This window comes from Clarias gariepinus, chromosome 1 (assembly GCF_024256425.1).
Source record: "Clarias gariepinus isolate MV-2021 ecotype Netherlands chromosome 1, CGAR_prim_01v2, whole genome shotgun sequence".
Classification (NCBI taxonomy): domain Eukaryota; kingdom Metazoa; phylum Chordata; class Actinopteri; order Siluriformes; family Clariidae; genus Clarias; species Clarias gariepinus.
In genome coordinates this window covers 50,754,122-50,781,027 of record NC_071100.1, presented here as the reverse complement: position 1 = coordinate 50,781,027, position 26,906 = coordinate 50,754,122, and the positions used below count along the sequence as shown (strand labels likewise).

Below are 26,906 nucleotides of genomic sequence, written 5' to 3'. Positions count from 1 at the left end.
TAGTTGGTTTTATGACAGTGGTTTTAATAAATACTTAAAAATTATGAAAAAAATATATTATTATTATTATTATTATTATTATTATTATTATTATTGGTACAGTAGTAGTGGTATTGAACCACTTAAAAAAAAAAAGTCATTTGTGACTTTATTATTGATTAAAAGTTTAGTCTAAAAAAATCTAAAATTACTTTTAAATTTTAAAGAGCATTATTAGTATTATTATATTGTTATTATCATCATTAACATCATTATCATAACACATTCTGATCTAAATGCATTATATATGTAGATTTTTACATTGAGTTTTTTTTTTTTTTTCCTTTGTTCAGTTTGTTGACTGGTTTAGCATGGTTTACCAAAGCTTAATAAAAGTGTTCTATATATTAAGAAAAAGGGGGAAATATTCTTCAGTTAAAATGTTATACAATTTTCATATTGCAAAATACCAAAAATACTGCCAACCATAAAAACTGGAATATTTTTTTGTTCGTTTTTATTAAAGTAATGCCAAAAAAACAAGAAATGACCAGATTTTATAATATAGTATATTATAAGTTTTTTAACTAATGTTTGTTTCACCAATAATTATAATTCTTATTTATCTTTTATGCTAAAAACAACTAAATTAATTACAAATAATTCTAAATTAATTATACAAATTAAACTAAAAATACTAATAATAAATTGTTCAATTCTTTGCTAAAGATCCAGTGACCCTGAGGCATGTGTAACTGGCATGAATTAATTTTTAATTAGATTTTCTTTAAAATACAGTAGATGTTTTCACATGCAGTAACTATTCTCTGAATAATCTTCACTTTTCAAATACACTCATTAAACTGATGAAATAATTAAACACAGTATTAGACGTGTGCCGTGCTGTGGTTACTAGCAGTGTGATTTTATTAACTTATATTGCATTAGTTCAGTGTTTATTTGTTCATTAACATTTTTTTATACCAAAATTAAGTTTGGTTAAAAAATTAATTTAAATTTGTGTTTGAAGTGTGACCGAGGTGAACTGGTGCAGACCAGGTAGCGGATGTAAGTAGGACTGCATGTACAGTAAATAGGATTTTTAGTGTTTTTACAAAAAATTAGGAATCTATTGAGCAACTGCAACACATTATCAGACCAAGAAATGAACTTAAATATGACGGTGTGTGTATAAAGTCGCATGATTCTTGATATTTGTGTAAATCCTGAAACTCTTTGACAAAACTTTGCAATTTCTTCTTCTCCTCTGACAGTAAGCCAAGAGACTGAAGATGAAGTTCTTCTTGTGTTATAAACCACAGATTCAGCTCTGACTCACGGAATTGAAATCCTCAGACTTTTATTTCCATTCTTTCCCACTCAAATCAGACCAGCTTGACTTGATGCCGAGTCTCTCCACAGTTGACTCCTCTGTCCTGTCACTGTGTACACCCTCATCCTTCGCCGTATCCTCCTCCTTCTGCTCTCTCTTCGTTCCCACGCATACTTCAACGCTCCATACGCCACCACGCTCAGCACCACAGCGCCACCGCAAGATAAGAGAAGCGTCCCTGTGAGCAGCATGTGAGACGAGGCCAAGCACAGCAGCACCGTGGCACCACTAAGCATCAGTGCCAGGCCGATGGCGAGCAGCAGGGACGGGTCGACGCTTCCTCCGCTGCGCAGCTGCACGATGCGTCTCCGGCTGCGCACACAGCCCATGTCCTGCACGGCCGAGCTAAGCAACTGCTTGAGCACGAGTACGAGGGCCAGGATGCAGAGTGCCGAGCCCATGATGAGTCGCCACACAGCCGAGGTCGACGCCGCAGAGCTGGCTGAAGACAGAAGCACCACGCCTCCGGTCCCGAGGCCGAGCACCAGGACGACAGAGGAGGTGTAGCAGAGCAGGGACGTGCATGGTTCACCAAACCACCACAGTTCCACCTGATCCTCAACATCCTGCTGCAGTAACGTGAGCCCGGGCATCTTCTAACCGGCTCACGCACCTCAAGCTGTGGGTATAGGAGGAGACACAGAGTTACATGTGGACCTAAACAAAAAACATAAACATATGTAGTATTTAGAATTATTTGTAATATGTCTGGATAAAGTATTGAGTGATTAAATAGTCTGATGATGTGTAGTTAAAAGTGAATACTCTGATTGATTTCCTATTACAGTAAGCCATGAAGTGGTTCTCTTAAACTACAGCACATTTATTCACACCTAAATATTTGAGTTTATTAAAGCCCAGCATTTCGGGTTATGATTAATGTCATGTCAGCAAGAAACACAAAGTGTAAGCGACTCTGTTCTGGTGATGTCTACGGTAAAGTGCAAAACAAATTAACAAAACTGAAAACAAAAAAACAAAACCGAAAACAAAATAACTAATTCAAAAACAAAATAACAAAACCCAAAACTAATTTGTTATTTTGTTTTGGGTTTTGTTGTTTTGTTTTTATGTTTTGATATTTTCTTTTCTGATTTGTTAATTTGGTTTTGAATTTTTTATTCTGTTTTCCGTTTTTGTTCATTTGTATTGCACTTCTCGGCCAGTCAGATACAACCTGGAAAAGGAAGGTATAGTTTGCAAATGAAATTTTTACTGCTGATTGGGCGAGACATCTGACTCAGGATATATAACTGTAGTCAGTTTTTTTTTGTTTTTGTTGCACTTCACGGCCACTTCACATAGTTTAAAGTGAAGCAGAACACACAAGAAACAACGATAGAGAAACAAGTTCCTACTTCCTGTATATCTTGAGTGACAGATGTCTCGTCCAATCAGCGGTAAGAATTTAATTCGCAAACTATACCTACCTTTTCCGGTTTGTATCTGACTGGCCGAGAAGTGCAATACAAATTAACAAAACGGAAAACAAAACAGTAAAAGCCAAAACAAAATAACAAATTAGTTTTGGGTTTTGTTATTTTGTTTTTGAATTAGTTATTTTGTTCTCCGTTTTGTTAATTTGGTTTTGAATTTGTTATTTTGTTTTGGGTTTTGTTGTTTTGTTTTTGTTCTTTCGTTATTTAATTTATTTTGTTTTCACTTTTGTTAGTTTGTTTTGCACTTCACGGCCACCGTAGATGTTGGACAACATAACATTACAGCTTCACACGACTGTTACAGGGTGTCGACATTTTGTCGACACTTCTGTCATTATTTGATATTATAATTGACTAAAGAACTTTACCATACTAACTCTTATACATTTATTTAACCTGTTTATGTGGAGTCTACATCATACAAGTCCCTGTAAATGAGCTGTTGCTATAGAAACGGTAATGTTTTACAATGAACCCATTAATTTAAACCTGTGGTCTGCAGCTGTCAGATCTGACCAATCAGAATGAACACAACAGCACTGTAGTATAGTTACACCCGGCTCAGTGAATACATTCTATACTGTACATAATATATATATATACATAAACTCACCTTCTGACTCCCCTCCTTCACATCGATCATTCCTTCTTGTCTGACATGACTTTGTTGAAATCCAAGAAATTTGCATATGTTGGGATTTTATCCATACGGTGATGTCTTTCATCTAAATTACTGTTTTAATAAGTTAAGTATAATTAAGATTGAATATTCTTTAAAATAATACAAAGCTAAATTATTTATTATGTAAAACCCAGAGTTAACACAAGTCTTGTCCTCTTTCCTTCAGGACCGTCCATGATATATAATGTCACCGCCTCTCTTCCCGGCCATAAACTGTGAAATACACACACACACACACACACACACACACACGGCTTTCTGGGCTGCAGGGCAGCAGTGTGGTCATGAAGTAGCAGTAAGATCTGACGGGGCATTGTAGGAAACACAATAGACCACGTGGAAGAAGACGCCGCGCTCTGGTTTGGCCTCGCTGTCACACTGTGTGTATAAAGGGCATTTTGTCAGCATGGCAGTGATGTCATCCACATGATCTCATTCTCCTCTCTCGGGCTACAGAGCCAGAGCTTACACTGGAAACCATGAAATCACTGACTTTAACACCACTCGTAGTCTGAAACAGCACTTTAACACCCTGATCTTCTCACAATCACACAGAGACACAAACTCACACACGTCTATACATAATAACAAAAGTTCTCAAAAACTCAGGACACAAACAAGATCTGGTATCAGACTTTATTTAAATGTGTGTATGTGGTGTGATAAGTGTGTGTATGTGGTGTGTGTGTGTGTGTGTGTGTGTGTGTGTGTTGTGCATTGAGTGTGTGTGTATGCAGTGTATTGAGTGTATGTATGTAGTGCATTGTGTGTGTGTGTGTGTGTGTGTGTGTGTGCGTGTGTGTGTGTTGTGCATTGAGTATGTGTGTATGTGGTGTATTGAGTGTGTGTGGTGCATTGAGTGTGTGTGTCGTGTATTGAGTGTGTGTGTCGTGTATTGAGTGTGTGTGTCGTGTATTGAGTGTGTGTGTGTGTGTGTGGTGTATTGAGTGTGTGTGTGGTGTATTGAGTGTGTGTTTGTGTGTGGTGTATTGAGTGTGTGTGTGTGGTGTATTGAGTGTGTGTGTCGTGTATTGAGTGTGTGTTTGTGTGTGGTGTATTGAGTGTGTGTGTGTGTGTGTGGTGTATTGAGTGTGTGTGTGTATAAATGGTATAAAGAGTGTTTATGTGACGAGAGCTGGTAATTTGAGGTTTGATGAGTTTGTCAGGCTCGGCAGGACGAAGCTTTGATCTTGACCTTGATCTTGACCTTGACCCAGTATTTCCTGCCTCAGCCGCTGGATCTCGAGGCGCTGCTGCTCGATGATGCGCTCAGCCTCACCCTCAAAGTTCAGCCGTGACACCGCAGAGGACGCTGCTGCAGAAATAAACACATTACTGATTCACACAGGCTGAGTTATTAAATTAAATATTACTCCAGAGTGCACTTGAGTTCAGGGTGTTGATTAGTTTAATACCACAGTAACTCTGACAAGCTGCAAATCACAGGTTTATTTATGATTAATTTGCTCGTTCATTACTATTAAACAATCAGTAGCATTTTACATGGTAAGGAGTCTCCAGTGTCAGTGATCTCGTCAGGACCGAGGAGTTTAAACTCATCAGTATGAAAAACAGTTATTGATTAAACTTATTTTAATTTCACAAGAGAAAATAAAGAGAGGCTGGTGATGTTTGTAGCTGTAATAGCATAAGTGAGAACAGGAACTAACTTATTTTAAGGACATTCTAGAACATGTAACTGTCAGTGGATGAAATTACAAAACCAGACAGCAGTCATTCTCAATCCGTTAGCGCGCGTGTGAAAGTCGTCCTACAAGCCCCGCCCCCGAAACCGGGTCTCTTCCCCCTTTATTCCTGCTGTTATACCCCTATCTCACCTGTGCAGTTTGACTATGGGAGGGCCGACGTGTGGAAAGATGGAAACCGTACTTACGGCCACTGCGCGAAACTGCGTAGGTGAGATAGGGGTATTAGTAGGTGGGATAGGGGTATTAGTAGGTGGGATAGGGGTATCAGTAGGTGAGATAGGGGTATCAGTAGGTGAGATGGGGGTATCAGTAGGTGAGATGAAGGTATCAGTAGGTGAGATGGGGGTATTAATAGGTGAGATGGGGGTATCAGTAGGTGAGATGGGGTATCAGTAGGTGAGATGGGGTATCAGTAGGTGAGATAGTGGTATTAGTAGGTGAGATGGGGGTATCAGTAGGTGAGATGGGGTATCAGTAGGTGAGATGGGGGTATCAGTAGGTGAGATGGGGGTTATCAGTAGGTGAGATGGGGTATCAGTAGGTGAGATATGGGTATCAGTAGGTGAGATAGGGGTATCAGTAGGTGAGATAGGGGTATCAGTAGGTGAGATAGGGTATCAGTAGGTGAGATATGGGTATCAGTAGGTGAGATGGGGGTATCAGTAGGTGACATGGGGGTATCAGTAGGTGAGATGGGGGTATCAGTAGGTGAGATAGGGGCATAAGTAGGTGAGATAGGGGCATAAGTAGGTGAGATAGGGGTATCAGTAGGTGAGATAGGGATATCAGTAGGTGAGATGGGGGTATCAGTAGGTGAGATGGGGTATCAGTAGGTGAGATAGTGGTATTAGTAGGTGAGATGGGGGTATCAGTAGGTGAGATGGGGTATCAGTAGGTGAGATGGGGTATCAGTAGGTGAGATGGAGGTATCAGTAGGTGAGATAGGGGTATTAGTAGGTGAGATGGGGTATTAGTAGGTGAGATGGGGGTATCAGGAGGTGAGATGGAGGTATCAGTAGGTGAGATGGAGGTATCAGTAGGTGAGATGGGGTATCAGTAGGTGAGATAGGGGTATCAGTAGGTGAGATAGGGGTATCAGTAGGTGAGATAGGGGTATCAGTAGGTGAGATAGGGTATCAGTAGGTGAGATGGGGGTATCAGTAGGTGAGATGGGGGATAAGTAGGTGAGATGGGGGATAAGTAGGTGAGATAGGGGTATTAGTAGGTGAGATAGGGGCATAAGTAGGTGAGATAGGGGCATAAGTAGGTGAGATAGGGGTATTAGTAGGTGAGATGGGGATATTAGTAGGTGAGATGGGGGTATCAGTAGGTGAGATGGGGTATCAGTAGGTGAGATAGTGGTATTAGTAGGTGAGATGGGGGTATCAGTAGGTGAGATGGGGTATCAGTAGGTGAGATGGGGTATTAGTAGGTGAGATGGGGGTATTAGTAGGTGAGATGGGGGTATCAGTAGGTGAGATAGGGATATTAGTAGGTGAGATGGGGGTATTAGTAGGTGAGATGGGGGTATCAGTAGGTGAGATGGGGGTATCAGTAGGTGAGATAGGGGTATCAGTAGGTGAGATGGGGGTATCAGTAGGTGAGATGGGGTATCAGTAGGTGAGATGGGGTATCAGTAGGTGAGATGGGGGTATCAGTAGGTGAGATGGGGGTATCAGTAGGTGAGATGGGGGTATTAGTAGGTGAGATAGGGGTATTAGTAGGTGAGATAGGGGTATTAGTAGGTGAGATAGGGGTAAAAAGTAACATCACCCAACACTGATTATTCTAACAAGTTATTCTCTAATACACACTCTTGATGCCCGCCACACTCTTGGTCTTGTTCTTATTGAAGCCGCTCTGGGTCTCGTAGTCACGGATCCGCGCTCGCATCAGCGTCACCTCTGTCCGCAAATCATTAATCTCCTTAATAAGTGTGACATTCTCCTACAGCACACACACACACACACACACACAGAACATCAGACTGGTCATGTGAACACGTTCACTAGAAGGTGTGTTTAGGTTATGATTCAAGACAAGTGAAAAACAAACATCATTATACAAAGTACATTATATTAGAATAAACATTTCATTTAATTTTTCTATTAATTGATGACACAAAGCCTCTTCCACTGAGCTAATTTTTAAGGTACTTCTTTAATGTATTTTAATCTTTTTCTTTATTAAATTCTTTATCACAAAATCGAAAGGGGGCACAGTGGTGTATTGGTTAGCACTGTCGCCTTGCACCTCCAGGGCTCGGGTTCAATTCCCACTTCTGTGTGTGAAGTTTGCATGGAGTGTGCTTGGTGGGTTTCCTCTGGGTTCTCTGGTTTTCCTCCCACAAACCTGACATGCAGATTTGGCTAATTGGTGTTCCCATATTGCCCGTAGTGTGTGAATGAGTGTGTGCCCTGTGATGGATTGGCCCCCTGTCCAGGGTGTACCCTGGTTCGTGCCCTAAGCCTCCTGGGATAGACTCCAGGTCCCCGCGACCCTGAATACAGGATTAAGCGCTACAGACGATGTGAGAGTAAATTGAAAATAGAAGATTAGAGTTTTTTTGATAAGTCAGCTTAAATGTGGTTTATAAATGAGAATCCCACAAGCAGCTACTGCGGTCTACAGTGTAAGTGTTGAGACCAAGGGGAAAAACATACGTACATTTGTGGGTGTGGCCTGTACAGCATGTTTTTGCTGTTTTGGGGGCTGGCTGTTATTAAAGTTACCCAACACTAATCTTCATTCTTAATGTAGACTTACTGTACAAAGGGAGCTACTGTCCGATACACAGACATACCTACGTTGCCAACAATCTCCGCTACATCCGTACACACTTGACTTTTCTTCCTTCATGTCTACGTGCTAATTTAAAGAGAGGTTGTATATGACTGGATACGTTGTTATCCTTTTGGTTAGTTTTTTTTTTTAGATTTGTGAGTGGGGATCTAAAGGAATGCTGGTGGCCACATGGCATACGCTTGGGCTAAGGAATTGTTTGAGACAATCGTTTGGATTTGTTGCTTCTCTACGGCATTTAAATAGAATCAAGAAAACGTCAGCTCAAATGTTGCTTGTCTCTGAAATCTGTATCACGCACATACTTGCTAGCATGATCACAGGGTTGGATTATATCCTGAATTAATTGTAATTCACGGTCTATTCATCACTTTCAGCTTTTATGTATTAAGAGCCATTTCCTTCTGTTCCTCAGTGATACACTCAAGCACTATTAAAAGTAAGCGCCCTCTTGTGGCACATTTGCACCAATAAAAATTAGTTAGTTCATTAGTTACAATTTTTTTTTATTGTTCTTGTTTTTTCCGTGGTGTGAAACCCAACCTTCATAAGCTTGATGTTCTTCGCTTCGTGCACTTTGATGTCCTTTGCTAGTCTCTTTCTGAGCGAGTCCATGTTCCTCTCCATGTGCTCCCTCTGCCTGCCGTACTCTCGCTGGACATCAGCGTCCATTCCCACTATCTCCACCTGTCACAATTACCACACTCGGTCAGGCATTGACATAACAGGCTCTGTGTGCACGTGTATATGTGTGTATGTGTGTGTGTATCCATCTCACATCCGTTTTCTGGACGTAGCGTTCATTGATCTCTCTAATGCTCTCCTTCAGCTTCTTAGGCTCCTGGATGAAGCCCACACAGTTGTGAAGATCGGTCTTAAGCCTGTGCAGCACAGCTTCTACATCCCTGACCTGAGGGGGAAAGACACATAAGGAATCACAAATGGAATCCACAGAGATGTTAGGATATGTTTAACCAAACAAGCACCACACGTGCCTCTGTCCAGGTTTTTTTTTAACTAACTAGGAACAAGAAACATTGTGAGAAGCCATTGGTTAAAAAAGGCTTTCTCAGGTTTCTTATTGTGCTATCATTTGCAGTATACTGACATGGGTACAATACGGAGACCGTGGTCCCTGGTGCAAACATCACACCCGTGAAGTGTTACTATATTCCAGAGGGCTGCTTTAACCCTAACCCTGTTCCTTCTTTTATTAAGACTTACAGTACCAGAATTAACCCGTTAACTCATAACATCAAACAAAAGAGTGAATCGTTACCCGACTTCAGCAGCTCTACTAATGTTAGGGGTAAAGAACCTTAAATCATGTGCTCTAGTTTAAAATGGCCACACCTGCTCACACGGCTCATCATGAACAAGATGTCAGTGAGTTTAAAACTGAAACACAGGGGGGGAAATGAATGTTATACCCTACGCAATAGGGTGTTTTACCATTATTGCCCCAGGCACAACCGGGCTTCATGGGTATACAACATGCACTCTTACATTCCTGCTTCAAATAAACTGAGGGATTGTTATTATTATTATTATTATTATTGTTGTTGTTATTATTATTATTATTATTATTGTCATTATTATTGTTTTTTATTATTGTTGTTATTATTATTGTTATTCTTATTATTATTATTATTCTCAACTCAACTCAACTTTATTTGTATGGCACCTTAAAAACAAAAATGCCCCAAAGTGCTTCACATAAAAAATTAAATAATATAAAAAACGTAATTAAAATCACATCACACACATATCTAATCAAACAGAATATATAAAATCAACATCTTATGTTGGTTTAAACACCAGAGGAAACGTGAGTTTTAAGATGGGACTTAAACACCCTCAGTGATGTGGCCTCACGAATGGTCAAAGTTATTATTATTGTTATTATTACTGTTGTTGTTGTTGTTATAGTAGTTGCAAGCAGCAATATGTGAGGTCTAAGTACTTTTCATTAACAACACCCCAAATCACCAAGTTACACAGAACACTAAACTCATAACCACTGTTTAGTCCTTAAAACTGGATTCACAAACCACTGAACCTCCCAAAAACACCTGCAACCTCAATGTTTCTTTCAAGGCAGTTGATGTAACTTGACACCTTTCTGAACATATCTGTATTATTGTATTATTATTAACGATAAGAAACAAACAGACCTTCTGTATCTCTTTCTGCCTCTCCTTATCCGTGGCTTTGAGCTTCAGCTTCAGATCGGAGATGGTGAGCTCCAGCTGAGTGCTCTTCTTCCGGAACTGCTCCAGCTCAGCCTCCATCTGAAACAACGGCATCCTCTGATCTGACGGTTTCAAACACCAGCCATTTGCTATACTAGTGTGTAGTCGTAGTTACAAAATTATTTTTCTCCATAGCAAAACTCATTTCCAATACGTGCTTCCCATAAACACAGGATGTCTACCAAGGAGATCAAAACTGACCATCCGGATATACTGTACACACTGTACATCATCTCCTGCAGGTGTAAATCTACCCTCCTCACCTCATGGACCTGCTCTTTCATCTCCTTCACTTCATTCTCTCGTGGCTCGATTTGTTTCTTCAGCTCGTTCACCTTGTAGTCCAACACAAATTTGAACTTCTCCAGCTCCTCGTTTTTCTTCTTAAGATCATAGATGCGGTTTTCCTACAGAGAGAAGAACAGACATTTGTTTTATTACACCGACCCCTGTGTCTTATTTAACGTATGGATCATACATCAACAGCTAGGTGGGAGGAAATATTATTTCCAGAGATTTTCTAGATATTTAAGAGACATTCTGGAGGACATTTTCAGTCTCAGCTGTGAATTTTCAAATAATCAATGAGCAAAAAACTAAATCATGCACTTGTGTTAATTATATTTTCCCTGAGAGAAAATATGAATATGGTTACAGAAAAACCGGTTCCAAAATATTATTGAAAGTATCAAATAGCCTTCAAGCACCCGCGAAAATGGCGTTTTTCTCTCCTCTGAACTTCCTGATGACCAACTTGCAGTTCAAATATAACAGTTACAATAAGTTTTAAATCTTCTTTTTTTGTTATTTATATATGTCTTTTGCAAATGTTATAACAAGTTTTTAACGATCAACACATTTTAAATAAATGTAATTATGCTCTGAAGTTGTGTCCCACAAAATGCGCGCAAAAAACGTGAGTCACATGAAACACAGTCAGTGACATCATCAAGCCGCTTCTTAACACCACGGCTAGTCCAGCGGTATGTCCTCTCTTCTATTTTTCATATTTTTCCCAATTTTTTCAAGCTTAAGTGAGCGTCACTCTAACCAGTGCAACTCTGTTACTCATATGATCAGAGCAAATTTTTTTTTTGAAGATTTCTTTCTTTATTTACATAACTAAGTTTGTCCTTGACCTTGACAGTAATGCTACGTTCCACAGCTAGGATTTATTCCAACAAAAAAGCTAAAATTAGCATTGATTTGCAACCCTGTTACTTTATTGGCAAAAAGCTTCACCAGATGAACATCATCGACACATCTTATTTGGAGAGCCTGACACATGCCATCACATTTGAAGTTCAGATGCCAAACAAGCAATTGGGGAATGTATGGGTATACATATATGTATGGGGAATGTGAGGAATGCAGCAATAATGCCTAAATACTCACAAAATAGAGCCAGCGATTGTCTCTCCTACCTTCAGTAATCCACTATGGACAAAGAGCACAGGAACGATCCTGGAGCAGCCTCAGAGTTCACTTTGAAAAAGTTTAAGATTTTGCTTCCGAACTTCAGATGCCATTTCTATAACATTAAGCATCAATACGCTGAATCTCCCTGCAAGTTAATGTGCCGTCCATATTGACTTCTTGGAGAACTACAAATGCAAGTACAGCGCTGAAGTACGAGCTGTTCATTTATATAATGATCTACAATTAAAAGAAATATATCCATTTAACCCTGTTTATACAGTGTGTGCAATCCTGTTACTTTAATTTCAACCCTGTTATCATATACATATGTAATTTTTTATAAAATAATCTTTAAATACTTTTCTACGCTCATGATGGTTTAAGCTATTGTCATTTCGATAGTTTTACTGGTTACATGATTTAATGTGTAGGAGCAAATATTTGAAAATAAATTTAAATAAGTAAAAATAAATGTGTGATTATCAAAATGTTAAGATAGATTTATAAATTTGCTTAAATTAATATATGGGCAACTCGTATTTAAAATTAAATGAGAATTCAATATAAATGTGACTTTCTTTAATTAAGGGAAAAAGCTTTATTAAGCAATCTTTTAAAATATATATTTTTTGTATTTGTAACAGGGTTGTGCCAAGCAGAGCACACAACAAATAAACTAGCTCATAAAAAGTGTACCTTTGATGGTTGACCTGGACGAATCAAATTATTTGACAGTTTATTACTTGTTCTTTTTTTCAATATAAAACATAAAATTATAAAATAAAGGTTTGATTTTTAAATGTTCTGGTGATTAAACTGTTGTCTAATTCTGGAATGTCTTTAAAACAACAAATATTTATTTATTGCAGAAATATCATACAATGTATCTTAATGTTGCCTACAAAAAAGTGTCAGTCGATCATCTTTTTAATTGTTTATTAAATTCTCATCAGGATCCAGAATCTCAGATTTTGACCATGTCTACTTTTGTGGGAGTATAAGTTTGAGGTTGCATGAATGTAAGATTTTTTTTATCCATTAGTGCAATCTATTTTCTCTTACATCACCAAACAAGTTTCAAAGCAAAAAATACTTTTGTTTATCTTTGGCTTTTGAGAAATCTCTGAACAAAGCATAAAAAGTAAAAAAAAAAACAGGACATTCCGATTGTATTTGGAATTTTCTGTGCATATCATAGTAATTGGGTTGGGGTGCCAATAATTTCAGCCCCCATTAAAAATAAAAATAAAATATATACTACTTACTTACGTGTACTTATGATACCGCTTTTCTGTATTATTCTCAAATAAATCATAATATTTCAGCTCAAAAAAACACATTGCATATATTTTTAATTAGGTTGCTTTTAATTAGTTTGCTTTTTTCATGAAAGGTGCCATTACTTTTGGAGTTGACAAAAACACTCAATCTCAGAGAAAAACCGAGCTGTACACAACTCCTTCTCCCTCATACTCTGCTCTAATTAATAATGAAAGACTGATTTTAAGCTCCACCTTGTCCTGGATGGTCTCGTCTCTCTCCTGGATTTCCCTCTTCAGTCCCATGATGTCCTTCTCCAGAGCCTTGATGACACCATGCAGCTTCTGCTGCTCCATCTTCAGCTTCTCGATGTCCAGGTTGCGGTTATCGATCTCCCTCTGTAGGCTGGCGAACTGCAACGATACGTACAGTACGTGGGTTAGTCCATCGTGAGACGGAGAATGTGAACAGGAACTCTGGGCGGGGCGATATCTCAGCATGGCTCCACACCTTCTTCTTCATCACTCTTGTCTCTCCATTGAGCTTCAGGTTGGTCTCCTTTTCCTCCCAGAGCTTGCGTTCGTATTTGACGCGGATGTCGTGGAGCTCGAGGTCGCCGTCTTCTTCTATCTGCTTCTTTAATTCCTCAAACTCTCGCAACTGCTGCTGAGACTCGTCCTGACACTGAAGAGACAACCCAAAAACAGGAGTGTAGATTACAGGTTTCAGGATTGACAAGCCAAAGATTTCATTAGTGGCTTTACAGAGGTTACAAAATAATGGTGCGCTACAATTAATAAGTCATCAGCTTTATTCAGAATCTGCGGTAGGTCTAGGCTTCATGATATAGAGGAGGACTACATGGTAACTATTTCTTACATACATGTTGCCTTATTTGATAATAATTGATTTATGATTGTTGTCTCAAATTGTTTTATTCATTGCCTCTAAGATTAGTGCATCAGTTCAAATCTCCTTATCATTACACCACTAATTAAAACATTAAACACGCTTTGGTTGTTGTGGCAACATTAAATTAGCAATGGTATGGATGTTGGGAAACCATTTATCACCAGGTTGTTTTTGAAAGTTTGAATTACTTTGATGAATGTTGACTGTGTGACAGTTGAACAAATGATCACATCACGTTGTCGTAAACATGACTTCAAAACAATCATTAAAAACATTTAGCATTTATTTATATCTTCCAAATCAAACACTTTTATGAAATGCTCGGAGCAGGTTTTTTTCTTTATCCACAATTTCCATGATAGCGAGAAAATGCTACACCACACAAGAGAGGTGCGAGCACTTTGGGTCCAAGCGACATGAGACTGTTGGGTTCATCCCATTTTGCTGTTTGGATTTCTGCACTGTGTATAAATCATTTTGCAGTAGAACCTTTGTGCAAGCAGATGTTAAGCTATAAGTGAACATTGAAGTTCAGTTGCTTTGAGGTTGTGGTTGTGAGGTCATTTTAACGTCATTTCATCCGTGTCATTTTAACAATGGTGTACAAATGTTGTGTTTTACGAGCTAGGTGGCACGGTGGTGTAGTGGTTAGCACATTAATTGGCATTCCCAAATTGCCTGGAGTGTGTGCATGTGTGTGTGCCCTGTGATGGATTGGCACCCTGTCCAGGGTATACCCCACCTCGTGCTGAACGATAGGCTCCAGGCCACCCACAACCCTGAATACATCGATGAGTGACTGAGTGTTGAAATCTAATTACAAATATATGACAAAATCATACAACATCAGTGACCAGGTACGTTTCTCAAAGTAAAAATCTGCTAAAATGGACCGTTTATACTCAGGTTTAATAATAAGGCATTGACAAATAGATGGAGATGAATATCTGAAGATATAGATTTGACCTCTTGGGTTTTCTAAAGAAAATTCCTGTCCACATGACCAGCATTTTAAATAAATAAATAAATCACAGATGAGGAAAACGAAGTCAGAAGTAGGATCAGAAGTAAAGAGTTCTGCAATACAACTTCCTCACCTGGCCCAGCTCAAGAACCTTCTCCTGGAGCTTGACCTCGTAGAACTGGGTCATGTCCTCCAGGGCACGCTGATGTCCGTCCTCCAGGTCGCACAGCTTCTCCTCGTAGCTCTCCTGCATCCTCTGAAGTTTCACCTGCAGCTCCTGGTGCTTCTCGTACTCCAGCATCAGCTTTTGGTTGTTGGTGGATTCTGAAAGCAAATTCCTGCATCGTTAATATCAGAAATATAATAATAATAATAGCAGAAAAAGAACCGGAGCATCAGAGACAAACATGAAGTCTTTGGTCTCCAAAGTGGAAAAGTTTAAAGCATCAGTATGAGTTTGAGGTGGATGATAATAATGTGAGGTACCTGTGATTTCTGGTAGGGGTCCTTTTTTACATCCTGAAACAAACTTATATGAACACTTTTTTCCTTTTCCAAGTTTCTATCTATCTATCTATCTATCTATCTATCTATCTATCTAAGTTAGTTATTTGGTTATTGGACAGAGATGATTTTCTCTGTGGTATAAACTTGAGGCTGCAAACGTGTAACATGTTGTCAGGAATCTTTTCTCTTGGTTTCTACATTAAAGAGAATTGTATAGTAAAGTATTAAACAGTGTAATATTTATGTTTGCATTCTTTTTCCATGAATCTGGAACTTTACCTGTATATGGTTCTATGAATAGAGTGACGGAGAAAAGTTGACAGCATTAATAAGGAAACAAATTTTAATCAGGTGTTTGAAGTAAAAACAAGACTTCTGTTAAATATCCAGAACTGATGGTAAAGTATAAACAATGTGCACACACACACACACACACACACAGCTGACCCGTGATGGGTGTGTTTACCCATATCGTGCTGCTCTTTAGTGTGTTTCTCAATAATGTCCTGTAGCGCCCCCTGGTGTGTGACCTCCTGCTTCTCCTTCTCTGATTTCAGCACCTGTAGGGTGAGATATACAGCCTGAATTCAGCTTTCTTTTGATCAGGATATAACTGTTTTTCATTATGCAACATTTTCATTGGATAATGTTTTCTAATTAATATGATATTATGTTTTTTTTTAACGTAACACAAGTACACTCCTCACAAAGAGCTCGCAAAAGACTGATAAAGTGATCAATAAAGGCTGCAAAAAATGGTGCAATAATTTATATGGTGATGTTTTTCTGTTCATTTCAGATTTCGGGGAGGAGTCTCCAGTGTCAGCGTAACATTCAGAGGCACAGCTGCAACGAAAAGCTTTTCATCACCTGCTTAAAAAATGTGTAACCCCCAGCCGTGCTCATACGTTTGCGAGTCAGGAAGATCTGACCTGGTTTTCAGATTTAATCGACTCTATCTGCTGGATAAACTTCTCCGTCAGCTCCTTGATCTTCTCGTTGTAGCTCATGTCCTTAAGACGCAGCTGGTACTCATTCTCCATCTTCAGCTCCTCCACGCGGGTTTTCAGCTCCAGCGTCATCTGGTTCTGGATGAAGACAGCAGTGTGTCAGCTGAATGTGAAAGGCTTTGTGTGTTGTGCGTGATTAAAGAATTAATGACAAGTGTATTAACATAATGTCATAGATATTCAGAATGTTATTTTAAATAAGTTCAGATGGCCTGGAAAAGTGAAACTGAAACCTGCACGTCTGTAATCACTTTTAAGTGACAAGACTGATTAAAGATAATAAGAGTAAAAGAGAGATAGAAGAATATGTGTTTTCATAAAGTCAAATAACATAAGATAAAATCTATTATAAAACAAATGCTACTGTGATATTGAGAAATAACTCCAAGTTGAAATAATTTTTTGGATTTTTTTTTTTTTTAAATGAATCATTTCATAATTTTAGGGGGAAAAATATCCTGTTGCCCTTAGAGTAAAGAGGAGTTTGTAAATGTAAACAAAATGTGACAGTTACATGGAAATTGTGCTTAATGTTAATATAAAATATTTAAAATAAACAGGGGCGTTGTATTCCATTTTAGAGCTGTTGATCAGCACCTCTACTGCTTCTTAACCTAGAAGTCCATGACTGCCGGGGAAACTGCAATATTTATTGACTCCAACATTTTCCACTGAATGCATTTCGTTCCATCACGGCACCTGCTGGTTTGCTCATTTGGTAGTTTTGAAAGAAGCAATGAGAAAAGTTGGCGGCTCCAAATCACAAATGACTGGGACGTCAACTCAGAGATTCCAACTCATCATCGCCACAGAATGGGGCGACTGCTTCTCTGTTGTAGAATGTGAATGTGTATAAATCAAAAGAATACACTGCTCATGTTTCTACCTTTTCCTCCAGATCAGACTTGGTGATGAGGATCTCCTCTGCATAGATCATCTCCTTGTCCCTCTTCAGCCGGTGTCCTTCCTGCTCAGTGATTTTCCAGATGAAGAGACAGCCGTCTTCAGAGGCGCTCAGCAGGTACTGATCATCAAACGTGATCACCATCTGTGCAGGTGAGGAAGTAACGCACTTTTTCACCACAGTATGGATTATTGTTCTTTCAAGGTTTAACTTGAACCATTTTATCGACTGGATCACCCGGGGGTAAAGCTGTCTATTTCAGGACTAAACAGGTTGCGGTTTCTCTCTGTGTCTATGAATCATTATTAACGGTAAAACTATTTCTCTATCTCAGCACATTATCACACCCCTACACTCCACACACACACACATACTTTGGTGATTGGACCGGAATGGGCCTGGTACTCTGTCCAGTCTTTTTGCATGAGTAAAGGGTACTTGATGGCCCTTATGGTGCCGCTGGTGGTTCCGGTGAAGAGCGTTCGGCCTGAGTGAGTCATGACAACGGCTGTGTAGATCACGTCATCGGAGGACACTTCCCTCAGGACCTAATGCAAAAAAATACAAGCTCATACAAGTTATTTATTTATATTCAGAAAGTGAAAAACATACAGGGGTAGAAAACATGCAGGGGTAGGGTCTTAGGGGGGGGGGGGGATCGGGGGTACAATAAAAGAACTACATTTCTGGGCTGTTTGTTTGTCTGATTGTTTGTTTGTTTATTTGTTTCTTTCTTTCTTTCTTTGAGATTACACGAGGAATATGTTTGAGAACAAAAACATTTTTTTTCTTCTTCCCCTAAATAAGCCAACACCCTTCTCCGTTTGCCTCTCACATGGAGTATAAGCCACACCCCCTTGGCCATAAATGATGAATACCAAATAAAGAAATAGAAGAAAAAACCTCTCCCTCTTGTTGGGCATTAAATTACTCGTTGATTAGACATCCACAGTGCTGATGAACTTATTCTAAAGAGACAGGGTTTCTTCATCTTCTTCTCCTTCTGGACTCACCTGGCAGTCCTGGATCTCCTTCAGTGTGAAGTCGTTGCCCACAGCGAGGATGCTCCTGGCGTCGACTGAGAGCGCCACGCTGCTGTAACTGCACGACTTCAACACACTCTCAGACTCGCGGCCACCTCGCAGAGCGTTCCACTCGTACACGGCTCCGTTCATCCCACACGACACCAGGCGACCGTCATCGGCACTCCACACCACCGAGCGCACCTGACGGGCCAGAGCCGGGCTCATGATTATCTTACACACACCTTACACATACACATGCTCATCCAGTTACTATATAACCCTGATATCATATCATTACAAGAACTTTTTTACATAAAAGTGAGGGTTTGTTTAATTACATTTGTTTTGCATGGACAGTTATTAATTTGTTTATTTTCTAAAATACTTAGATGCTATATATTTTGCAAAACATGTCTGAAATTGTTCCAAAAAATTGTTGGAAAAAAGTTTTATGGAATTATTTTAAGGTTTTTTTTTGGAAGACGAAAGAAAGAACAGTGGGCTCGCTTTCTAACAAAACCTGTAAAAACAAAAACTAAAAATAAAACATGCATGACTTCCTTCTTCCATCTAATGAAGTTTTATAAATAAACATGAAACCACACCCACTTCACACTGATGCCCTTGAAGCCCACGCCCACTCACTGCCACGCCCATTTCCTTATGTTTTTTTGCAAGTTTGACAGCGGATGCTCGAGCTGCACTGACCTTGCCGATGTGACCTTTCAGGTTCAGGATGTTGTCGAAGGTCACGGTGGAGTACAGATGAATCATGTTACCGTTGACGGCGGCGAACATGTGACCCCCGTGGCTGAACACACACTGAGGAAACACAGAATGTTATTTCACGTCTAAGTCACATGTGCAGAACATGTAATGTTTTATTTAACATTCTTTTTGCTTGAATATGGAGTGCTTCTAACCAGAAGTACAAAATAGTGGGCGGAGTCAAATACTGTGTTTACCAGGTGTGTGTAAATCAACAAGTTTTGTCAAATCCTGTCCGAAAACAATATAATTTTTTTTTTATTCTGTTGAATCTCCGTAAAACGTCTCGCTATCTTGGTATGAATGGATTTATGTTGGGCACCCGCCCCATCACTCAGCCCTCACAGGAGGGGCGTCTACGGGGTGAGTGGGGGCGTCCTGTACCTCCCTGCAGCTGCGCACGCTGAACTCCTTGAAGGTGCGGATGTCATCGATGAGCAGGTTCATGAGGCAGAGCTTGTCAGAGAAACCCGCCAGGACGAAGAGGCCGGACGGGTGCAGGGCCACGCTGTACACCTCCTCCTGGAACTCCTTATACAGCTCCAAAGCACTGAGGGTGAAAAGATACACCAGGGTTTAGTGCCACATCCTTCACCGCAAGCACTGTGACCAAAACAATGATGATGATGATGATGATGAGGGTATAAACCATAGATACATTGCACAGTCTTCTATAAACCAGATTGTTTGAGATTAAGATTAATATTCATTCTTTATTTTAAATCAATTCTATTTTATATCATTATTCTTTTGTGGAGCACCTCTTGTATCACCACAAGGACTTCAAAAATTTATTTTATATATCTTTGCCTTTGAGGATGTAAAATCTTGCTGTGCCTCTACACTTTAAACTATTCACAACTGTTTAAACTATCCTGTGTGGTAGGAGTGAATTATTTGTAAAGTTTGTTATAAATTTCAACAAAATCTGAATATTTATAAAATCGTGGTACTTACAGAATTGTAATACTAATAGAATCAGCGATAGAATCAGCGATCATGTCGTATCAGATCATGTCGTATTTGTTTCTTATGGATACATTTTTCCTGTCAGAGGCACTTTCACGTTTTATTAAAAATAAAATAAATAAAGTTTTAAAGTTCCATTTATTTTCTTTACCATATCATTTTTTACTCACTCACTCATCGTCTATACCACTTTATCCTGTATTCAGGGTTGTGGGGGCGGAGCCTATCCCACAAGACTTGGGGCACGAAGTGGGGTACATCCTGGGCATCCATCACAGGGCACACACACATACACACACTCACACACCCATTCACACACTACAGGCAATTTGCGAACGTCAATTAGCCTAACCTGCAGGTCTTTGGACCGTGGAAGGAAACGGAGGAAACATATGCAAAAAGGTAAAAATAAGCTAAGTATACAGTGTATTTTAATAGTCCTGTGATAAACACAGGCAGACTTATACTCATAAAAATGATGCGCAGAAATTAGAGAATCCTCAGACCACAGCTGCTCTGACCTGGTCTCGTAATTCCAGATGCGGATGGAGTGGTCCGTGGAGCAGGTGGCGATGAGCGGTTTGCGGATGCAGACAGACAGACCGGTGATGATCCCCGAGTGAAAAGAGTGAGACAGAAACTCGAAGTGAGTCCGCACTCCCTGATGACAAACACAAGGTACGGTATGAACAAACATCAGTACAGAGAAATGCATTAATGCAACATCATCATGACATGTGCGCATCATGTTCCCATGGTACCTTGCTCATCTCAGCCGAGGCGAGTGCGATGAGGTAGATTTGGCCTCGCTCTGTGCTGATGGCCAGAGTCTCCTCTGATGGGCTGATACACATGGTGGCGATCTCCTGCTGCTCCACCTGACTTGGCTCGTTGCTACACGGGTCTGGAGGTATCTAAAGAAGAAACTGTATCATTATAAACCAAAAGGGATTACCTCTACAAAGAAGAATGCATTAACACAGAAGGGGCAACATCTCAGGACCAAAATCAAAAGTCTACCTCCTTCTGAAGGACAAAGGACAGACAATTTGAGGACAAATCTTGGAAAGAGAGGATAGATTGTTCAATAGAAGTGTGAATCAGGTCATATACGTGCAAGTGTGAGGTCCATCTCTCAACAGAGGTGGAGATCTTAGCCTGTCTCATATTTAAAATGCTGCTCTTCCATCCATCCCCAGGGACACTAAGACCTCTTCACAGGTCAACCGGGAAAGCCACATCTAAGGACTCCCTCTGCTCTCACATTCTCTGGTTGTTACATCCCAACAACTCTCTCCCTTGCCTGCTCTCTAATTACTCTCTCTCCTAGTCTTAACTCCTCCATGGTCAAGAGAGTAATGAGTCCATTCAGGCAGGGGAGGACCCTTCACCTTGGAGGCAACAAATTTGTGGAATCCTACCAACTGCCTTCTGATTTGAATGATTTGTTATAGAGTTGCATCCACCTTTAAATCTGTGATAGTATCATTTCAATATGCATAAACATATGGATGATCACACATTTGCATCCTACCTCCAGACCAATAGATTTCCTAAACAAAGCAATATCTGGGTTGTTGGATCTGAGCACCAACACAACTGGAAAGATGTGATCAAGTTTTGCGATTTAGTTGGCGACTAAATCTAAATCCATATCAACTCTAGCAGCACAACAGGAGCCAATGGCAATTTAATGTTACTTAACATGCTAACGTTTTCATTATCTGTCACACACAGGGTTACATCTACCACCTGCAGGATCACCACTGACCAGATATAAATTTGGGGTTGTAGATTTAGGGAGTCTGTACTCACTCTTATTTCCTTGATTTGTCTGTAGCTGCACTTCTCCTCGGTTTTCTCAAACAGACATACAGTTCCTGGACCAGCTGAACATGCGAAGCCTTTAGAATAAGCCTTGATGGCGGTCACTTGTGGCATCGAGTCATGATCTGATGAGGTCTCGTCCTGCGTTTGTCTGTGGTGTAGGGAAAGCCCAGGGAAAAATGATGTTGTAATGAACTATACACCCCCATCCACTAACTCCTGGGAAGTACTTCCCGTAAATCTAAGGCAGATTCTGTTTCATCTTCAATCCTCAGTAGCTCAGAGCTTCTCCTTGTCTTCATTTCTACCTCTTGAGATACCACTGAAGATGAGAGATCATGGTTTTCTCCTCATTTACTACCACTGAGGCTTCTAAACATCTTATGCATTTACTTGAATCCATACTTTGAATTAAATCTTTACAGTTACAAATTATTGCACGATCACTAAAATAGATAACCAGCCGAGTGTAAATACAAACCACTTCAGGATACTAAACACCAGTCATGTTGATTCCCTACCTCCCAGGCTCTTGTTCAGTTATCCTCTCGGCCACGCTCATCTCCCAACGCAGGTCTCCTGACTCAAACACCAGCAGTCGTCCCGTCTCCGTTCCAGCGATGGTGCGCTCCTCGGACATCCATGCATGAGACAGGATGTTCTGTGTCTCCAGCTTTGCAGAGTTGGTCTGTTTCAGGGCACCATCCACATAGCGGAAAAGCTTGAACGTGCCGTACCCACTTACGCAGATCTGTGTATTGTCTTGGGGGTTGAAGCTGACCTGGAAAAGTGAGAAACGAAAATTGTCTGAACGGTTTCACTTGAAGCACAGCTGATTAAATACTAATGTTTGTAACTTGTCCATGAGAGATTTTACACCAGGACATTTTATAAAACGACTGACAGCCAAAGAGGTCACATGACTCACCAGGACTGGCCTATCAGATTCTAAACAACAAGGCACATTTAAAGAAAAAAAATGGCAAGTTCTTATAAAACTAACATTCCCTAAAAATAAGGGGTAAATTTGACGCACTCACTCACTCACTCTAGTATACCGCTTTATCATGTATTCAGGGTCACGGGGGCGTATCCCAGGAGACTTAAGGCACAAGGCGGGGTACATCCTGAGCAGGGGGCTAATCCATTGCAGGGCACACACACACACACTCTCATTCAAACACTACGGACAATTTGGGAACGATAAATAGCCGACTCTGCATGTCTTTGGACTGTGGGAGGAAACCAGAGTAAAATGTGATGCAGTACATTTTAATTATACAATCAAAGGACATTAATTATTAAGTGTTTAAACATCGGAGAACTTCAGACCATTCAGCAGAACTGATAATGAAATTTAGAGAATCATCATCTTCAGAACTGTGATACAAGTCCACTCACTTTTGTCTTTGTGACGTACAGAACCTTTACCTGATAAACAGGGCCGGAGTTTGTGCTCTTGACTGTAGCCATGACTCTGTTCTTCTCCCACATCCAGTAGAAGAGGGTCCAGTCAGGCCCTCCACCCTGGCCCAGGAGGTACTTTGAGTCAGAAGAGAATGCCATGCAGACAAACTCCTGCACGGTGATATCGCCGCCCGTCAGCACTTTCCTCTTACGGCTCTGTTCGTGCTGCAGATCGTAGACGGTGATGGTGCCTCTCTCGCCACGCTCTGACACAGCCAGGTAGCGCCAGTTAGGGCTGATGGTGAGGGCCTGCATGCCCTGGCTCCTCTCAGTACCTGTGGGACAACCAGGTGCGCAGTAAGGGGGAGGGGGAGTTAAGTGGGAATGGATTCCAAGGGCCCCTAAGTGACAAAGGGACCCTTAAAAGTGTTATGGTAATTGAAAAGGTTTGTCCTTGTGGAGCTTTGGGGCCGTTTAAGGTAGAGTTTCAATGTTAATAACATTTAATTCCATATTAGAAATTTGGGTGAGATTCAGAGATAGAGTTAAGATTCCTGTGGTACTAGTACTGTACGTCTTCATGATGGGATCCAGCTAAACACTCCAAGGTTGGACAGTATAAGTACATTATCAATATTGTGATTTTTTTTTCCTGATTATTGTTCATAGCTTTAAGCGTAAGAGATATGTAGCAGTTATGATACTTAGTTATTATTATTATCATTATTTTATCGACCAGGTTAATTTTCTTTCCAATATCTCAATAAATACAGAGTTGTTTCTGTAAATTATGTCCTATATGTTATAGTTTGTTGCTCCACTGTTTTATGATCACTTAGTGAGTGAAGATCAAACGTTAAAGTAAAGATATTAGTGACACATTAATAATTATGAAAAAATATATCCTTTTACAAAGTAGTACAGTAAGAGAACCTTACCTCCACTCATAAATATGTTTTAATATATCGTCACTTTTATAGTAAGAATTTTTTACAGGGACGTGTAAAGTAAACACACATGTGTGTAATCGCATCACTCTGAGAGGAAAGAAGTGAAGGTGAGACTGTCAAGCATGTGCTGCTCTCGTGCAGGAGAGGCCAGATATGATGTTAACAAACAGGGAGACAATGATCATGGGAGGAAGCATTTAATGTTATGTTTTTCAGGAAGACAGGACTAGAAAATCGTCTTTAAAAGACAGGGAAGCTGAGGAGAGTGAAATCTATAGGTGGCGCTGATGCTACCTATGACTTACAGAACGCCAATCAGGCGCAGAGCGTTACTGGGAGGGAACATGTACTGTAGGGGAGAGAGTGTGTGTGGAGGTACCGGAGAAAGCAGACGAAGAGTTCAGGACACAAAACAAGTCAAGACAGGTTCAGGGAGGAATGTGTTAGACCTTTTATGGAAGGCGTTCCGGGAGATCGGCTTTAAGAGGTCGGGTAGATGAGGGAGAACGGGACTTGGGGTTATGAAGAGTAATGTAACCTACTGGATTCTAACCGCTGTTAAACAACAAAGTAGAAGAAGATAAAGTAGTTTCTCTTAATATTGTTCCACTGGTTCATAAACACTTTGTAAGCAAAGAGCAAAAGTAAACACCAAGACCTCAGGAGTGGTTCAGAAGGGAAGTTCTGCGATAAAAAGATATCACTGGCACAATAATAATATATATTTTTAATCTCTTTTATGAAAAATAGAAAACAATCCAGTAGGATCTTACTGTCACTTTTATCGTAAGAGCTCTTTCCCATAAGTGTGTAAAGAAGTTTTCTGTAGTTTCTGTAAGACGTGTGGAAGGAGTCTCCAGTGTCAGTGCTTCCTGAGTTTACGTTTCCTTGTGGTTGCTTGGTAACAAAAAAAGCTGAATTTTTTTAAAGTCTTATTAACTTCAAGAGAGAGTTAAAAGCGAGGCTTGTGAGAAAAGGACATACCACGTGTCAGGATGACGCACGAGAGGACGAGCTGGCAAACGAAGCAACCAAAAAAGTAAATGTTCAAGTCAATATCAAATCATCAAAACAAAAACGGCAGCAGAAATGTGATAATGAACCAAAGCATTTACATTTAATACAGGACAAAGTAGATGTGAGAGCAGGGAGAGCAGAAGCAGTGTTAGGAGTCCATGAACTTGCACTGAGTCACTGGTCAAGGAAGGAATAATTTAATGTTAATGTCTGCTTTAAAAGATCGCTTGAAACCTCAGATTTATAGGTGGCAGTGATGCAACTTACAGGATGCCAACCAAAGGTGCAGAGCAGTACCAAGAGGGAGCATGTACAGAAGATAAAGTGTGTGTGAGGACCTGCAGGATAAAAGCAGACAAAGGAAGCGATTTTTTAAAGAAATGCTGGATTGGAAAATTGGTTTCAAGAAGCCGGGAAGATGAGGGAGAATGAGATCTAGAGTTAGCAGTGATGCAACCTACTGTATTCCAACCGCTTTTAAACAAGAAGAAGAAGAAGAATGAGTGTTTATATGGAGAAAACTATCCGTCCAAACCTGTTAATGATTGAATTCAGGTTTTTCAATCAGGCCCCTTATTCACAGTAATTTCTCAGCATACCAAGACACCTTGGACAACGCTATGCTTCCAACTTTGTGTCAACAGTTTGTTGAAGGCCCTTTTCTATTCCAACATGACTCCGCCCCAATGGACAAAGCTAGCACTATGAAGACACGGTTTGATGAGTTCAGTGTGGAAGAACTCGACCGGCCCGAACACAGAGCCCTGACCTCAACCCCAACGAGCATCTTTGCAATGAACTGTTGGAACGATGGAGATTGAGAGCCAGACCTTCTCGTCCAACATCAGTGTCTGACCTCATTAACGCTCTACAGAATGAAACGGCCCTGAATTCACACTCAATTGTCTGGTGGACAGCATTTAAAGAAAAGTGGAAGCTGTTATTGAACATATTGAACATACTGAAGTGTGTGTAATCAGATGCCATGTTACTGCAGGTTAGGGAAAATACTTTTGTCCATATAGTGTAGCTGCTGTAGAGTAAGGGACAACAGGGACTAAATTTGTTTATAAAGCTATACACAACTCTTTAAAGACGTTAATATGTAGAACGTCGCCTTTAATGATTTATGGTGTGGTATAAGAGGAATAGAGCAGTAACAGTCTATCCCTCACACTCACCTGCAATGAACTTGTAGCATCGCTGGTGGATGTTGTAGCGCGCGCAGTTGTTCCCGCACGGAAACACCACCGTCTGATCGTCAATAAAGTGCAAATTATCCCTCACCCCTGTGCGCAAACCGAAAACGTGCTGCGGGTGGACCTCAGCTAAAGCCATTACTGCTCAGATTCACACGGCCCAAGGGACAGACGAAAGGAAATCCCAGTGCAGAATAAATCATAAATCATGTGTTTATTACACGCGCACCAGGATCTCAATTAAACTTTAATTAGAGAAATTAACTACAATTAATGGATTTAAAGTATATTTCCTTTCCTTTTACTTGTGATAATTTCCCTGCAAAGACAAAACACAGCTCGAGACCTCACATCACCGGTCCACAGTGTACAGTAACCATGGCAACGGCAAACACTAGCCCCGCCCCCGTCCCACGGAGCTGCGACACGACCTCACCCAAGCGCTTTTTCTTAAAAACACATGTGGAAAAGTTTAATAGTTTATTACTTTATTACAGGTTTTAACCGATAAT

At 40.2% G+C, this 26,906-nt stretch overlaps 2 protein-coding genes across 5 annotated transcripts; both read right to left on the bottom strand.

The window, feature by feature from the left end:
- Positions 1-709: 709 nt before the first annotated feature.
- tmem125b (transmembrane protein 125b) lies at positions 710-3,764 on the bottom strand. Of its 4 annotated transcripts, none has more exons than XM_053502525.1 (2): positions 3,415-3,764; positions 710-2,029 (listed from the first exon to the last, which is right to left on the bottom strand). In XM_053502525.1, exon 2 carries the CDS (start codon positions 1,963-1,965, stop codon positions 1,360-1,362), a length of 606 nt encoding a protein of 201 aa, XP_053358500.1. In that variant the 5' UTR covers positions 1,966-2,029; positions 3,415-3,764; the 3' UTR covers positions 710-1,359. The 4 variants fall into 4 exon arrangements, with proteins under 4 accessions (XP_053358500.1, XP_053358506.1, XP_053358492.1 ...); XM_053502531.1 differs by having other exon boundaries at positions 710-1,991; XM_053502517.1 differs by having other exon boundaries at positions 3,425-3,764.
- Positions 3,765-4,590: 826 nt separating this feature from the next.
- On the bottom strand, positions 4,591-26,533 carry cfap57 (cilia and flagella associated protein 57). The gene is made up of 22 exons (XM_053499432.1): positions 26,377-26,533; positions 23,253-23,563; positions 22,343-22,602; positions 21,810-21,972; positions 20,756-20,908; positions 20,516-20,655; positions 19,410-19,575; positions 18,966-19,079; positions 18,246-18,458; positions 17,607-17,780; positions 17,215-17,376; positions 16,251-16,406; positions 15,785-15,878; positions 14,945-15,135; positions 13,446-13,619; positions 13,190-13,348; positions 10,520-10,663; positions 10,179-10,295; positions 8,783-8,914; positions 8,548-8,691; positions 7,017-7,149; positions 4,591-4,808 (listed from the first exon to the last, which is right to left on the bottom strand). The coding sequence occupies exons 1-22, from the start codon at positions 26,531-26,533 to the stop codon at positions 4,615-4,617; spliced, it is 3,651 nt and encodes a 1,216-aa protein (XP_053355407.1). The 3' UTR covers positions 4,591-4,614.
- Between the last annotated feature and the right edge of the window lie 373 nt (positions 26,534-26,906).

Excerpts from the sequence above, each read along its gene's own strand:
- tmem125b (XM_053502525.1), bottom strand. The coding sequence starts at position 1,965 with ATGCCCGGGCTCACGTTACTGCAGCAGGATGTTGAGGATCAGGTGGAA.
- cfap57 (XM_053499432.1), bottom strand. The coding sequence starts at position 26,533 with ATGGCTTTAGCTGAGGTCCACCCGCAGCACGTTTTCGGTTTGCGCACA. Across the intron at positions 17,377-17,606 it reads ATTCCGGTCCAATCACCAAA|ATGGTGATCACGTTTGATGA; the intron begins GTATGTGTGTGT and ends TCACCTGCACAG. Across the intron at positions 8,915-10,178 it reads GGCAGAAAGAGATACAGAAG|GTCAGGGATGTAGAAGCTGT; the intron begins GTCTGTTTGTTT and ends TTTCCCCCTCAG.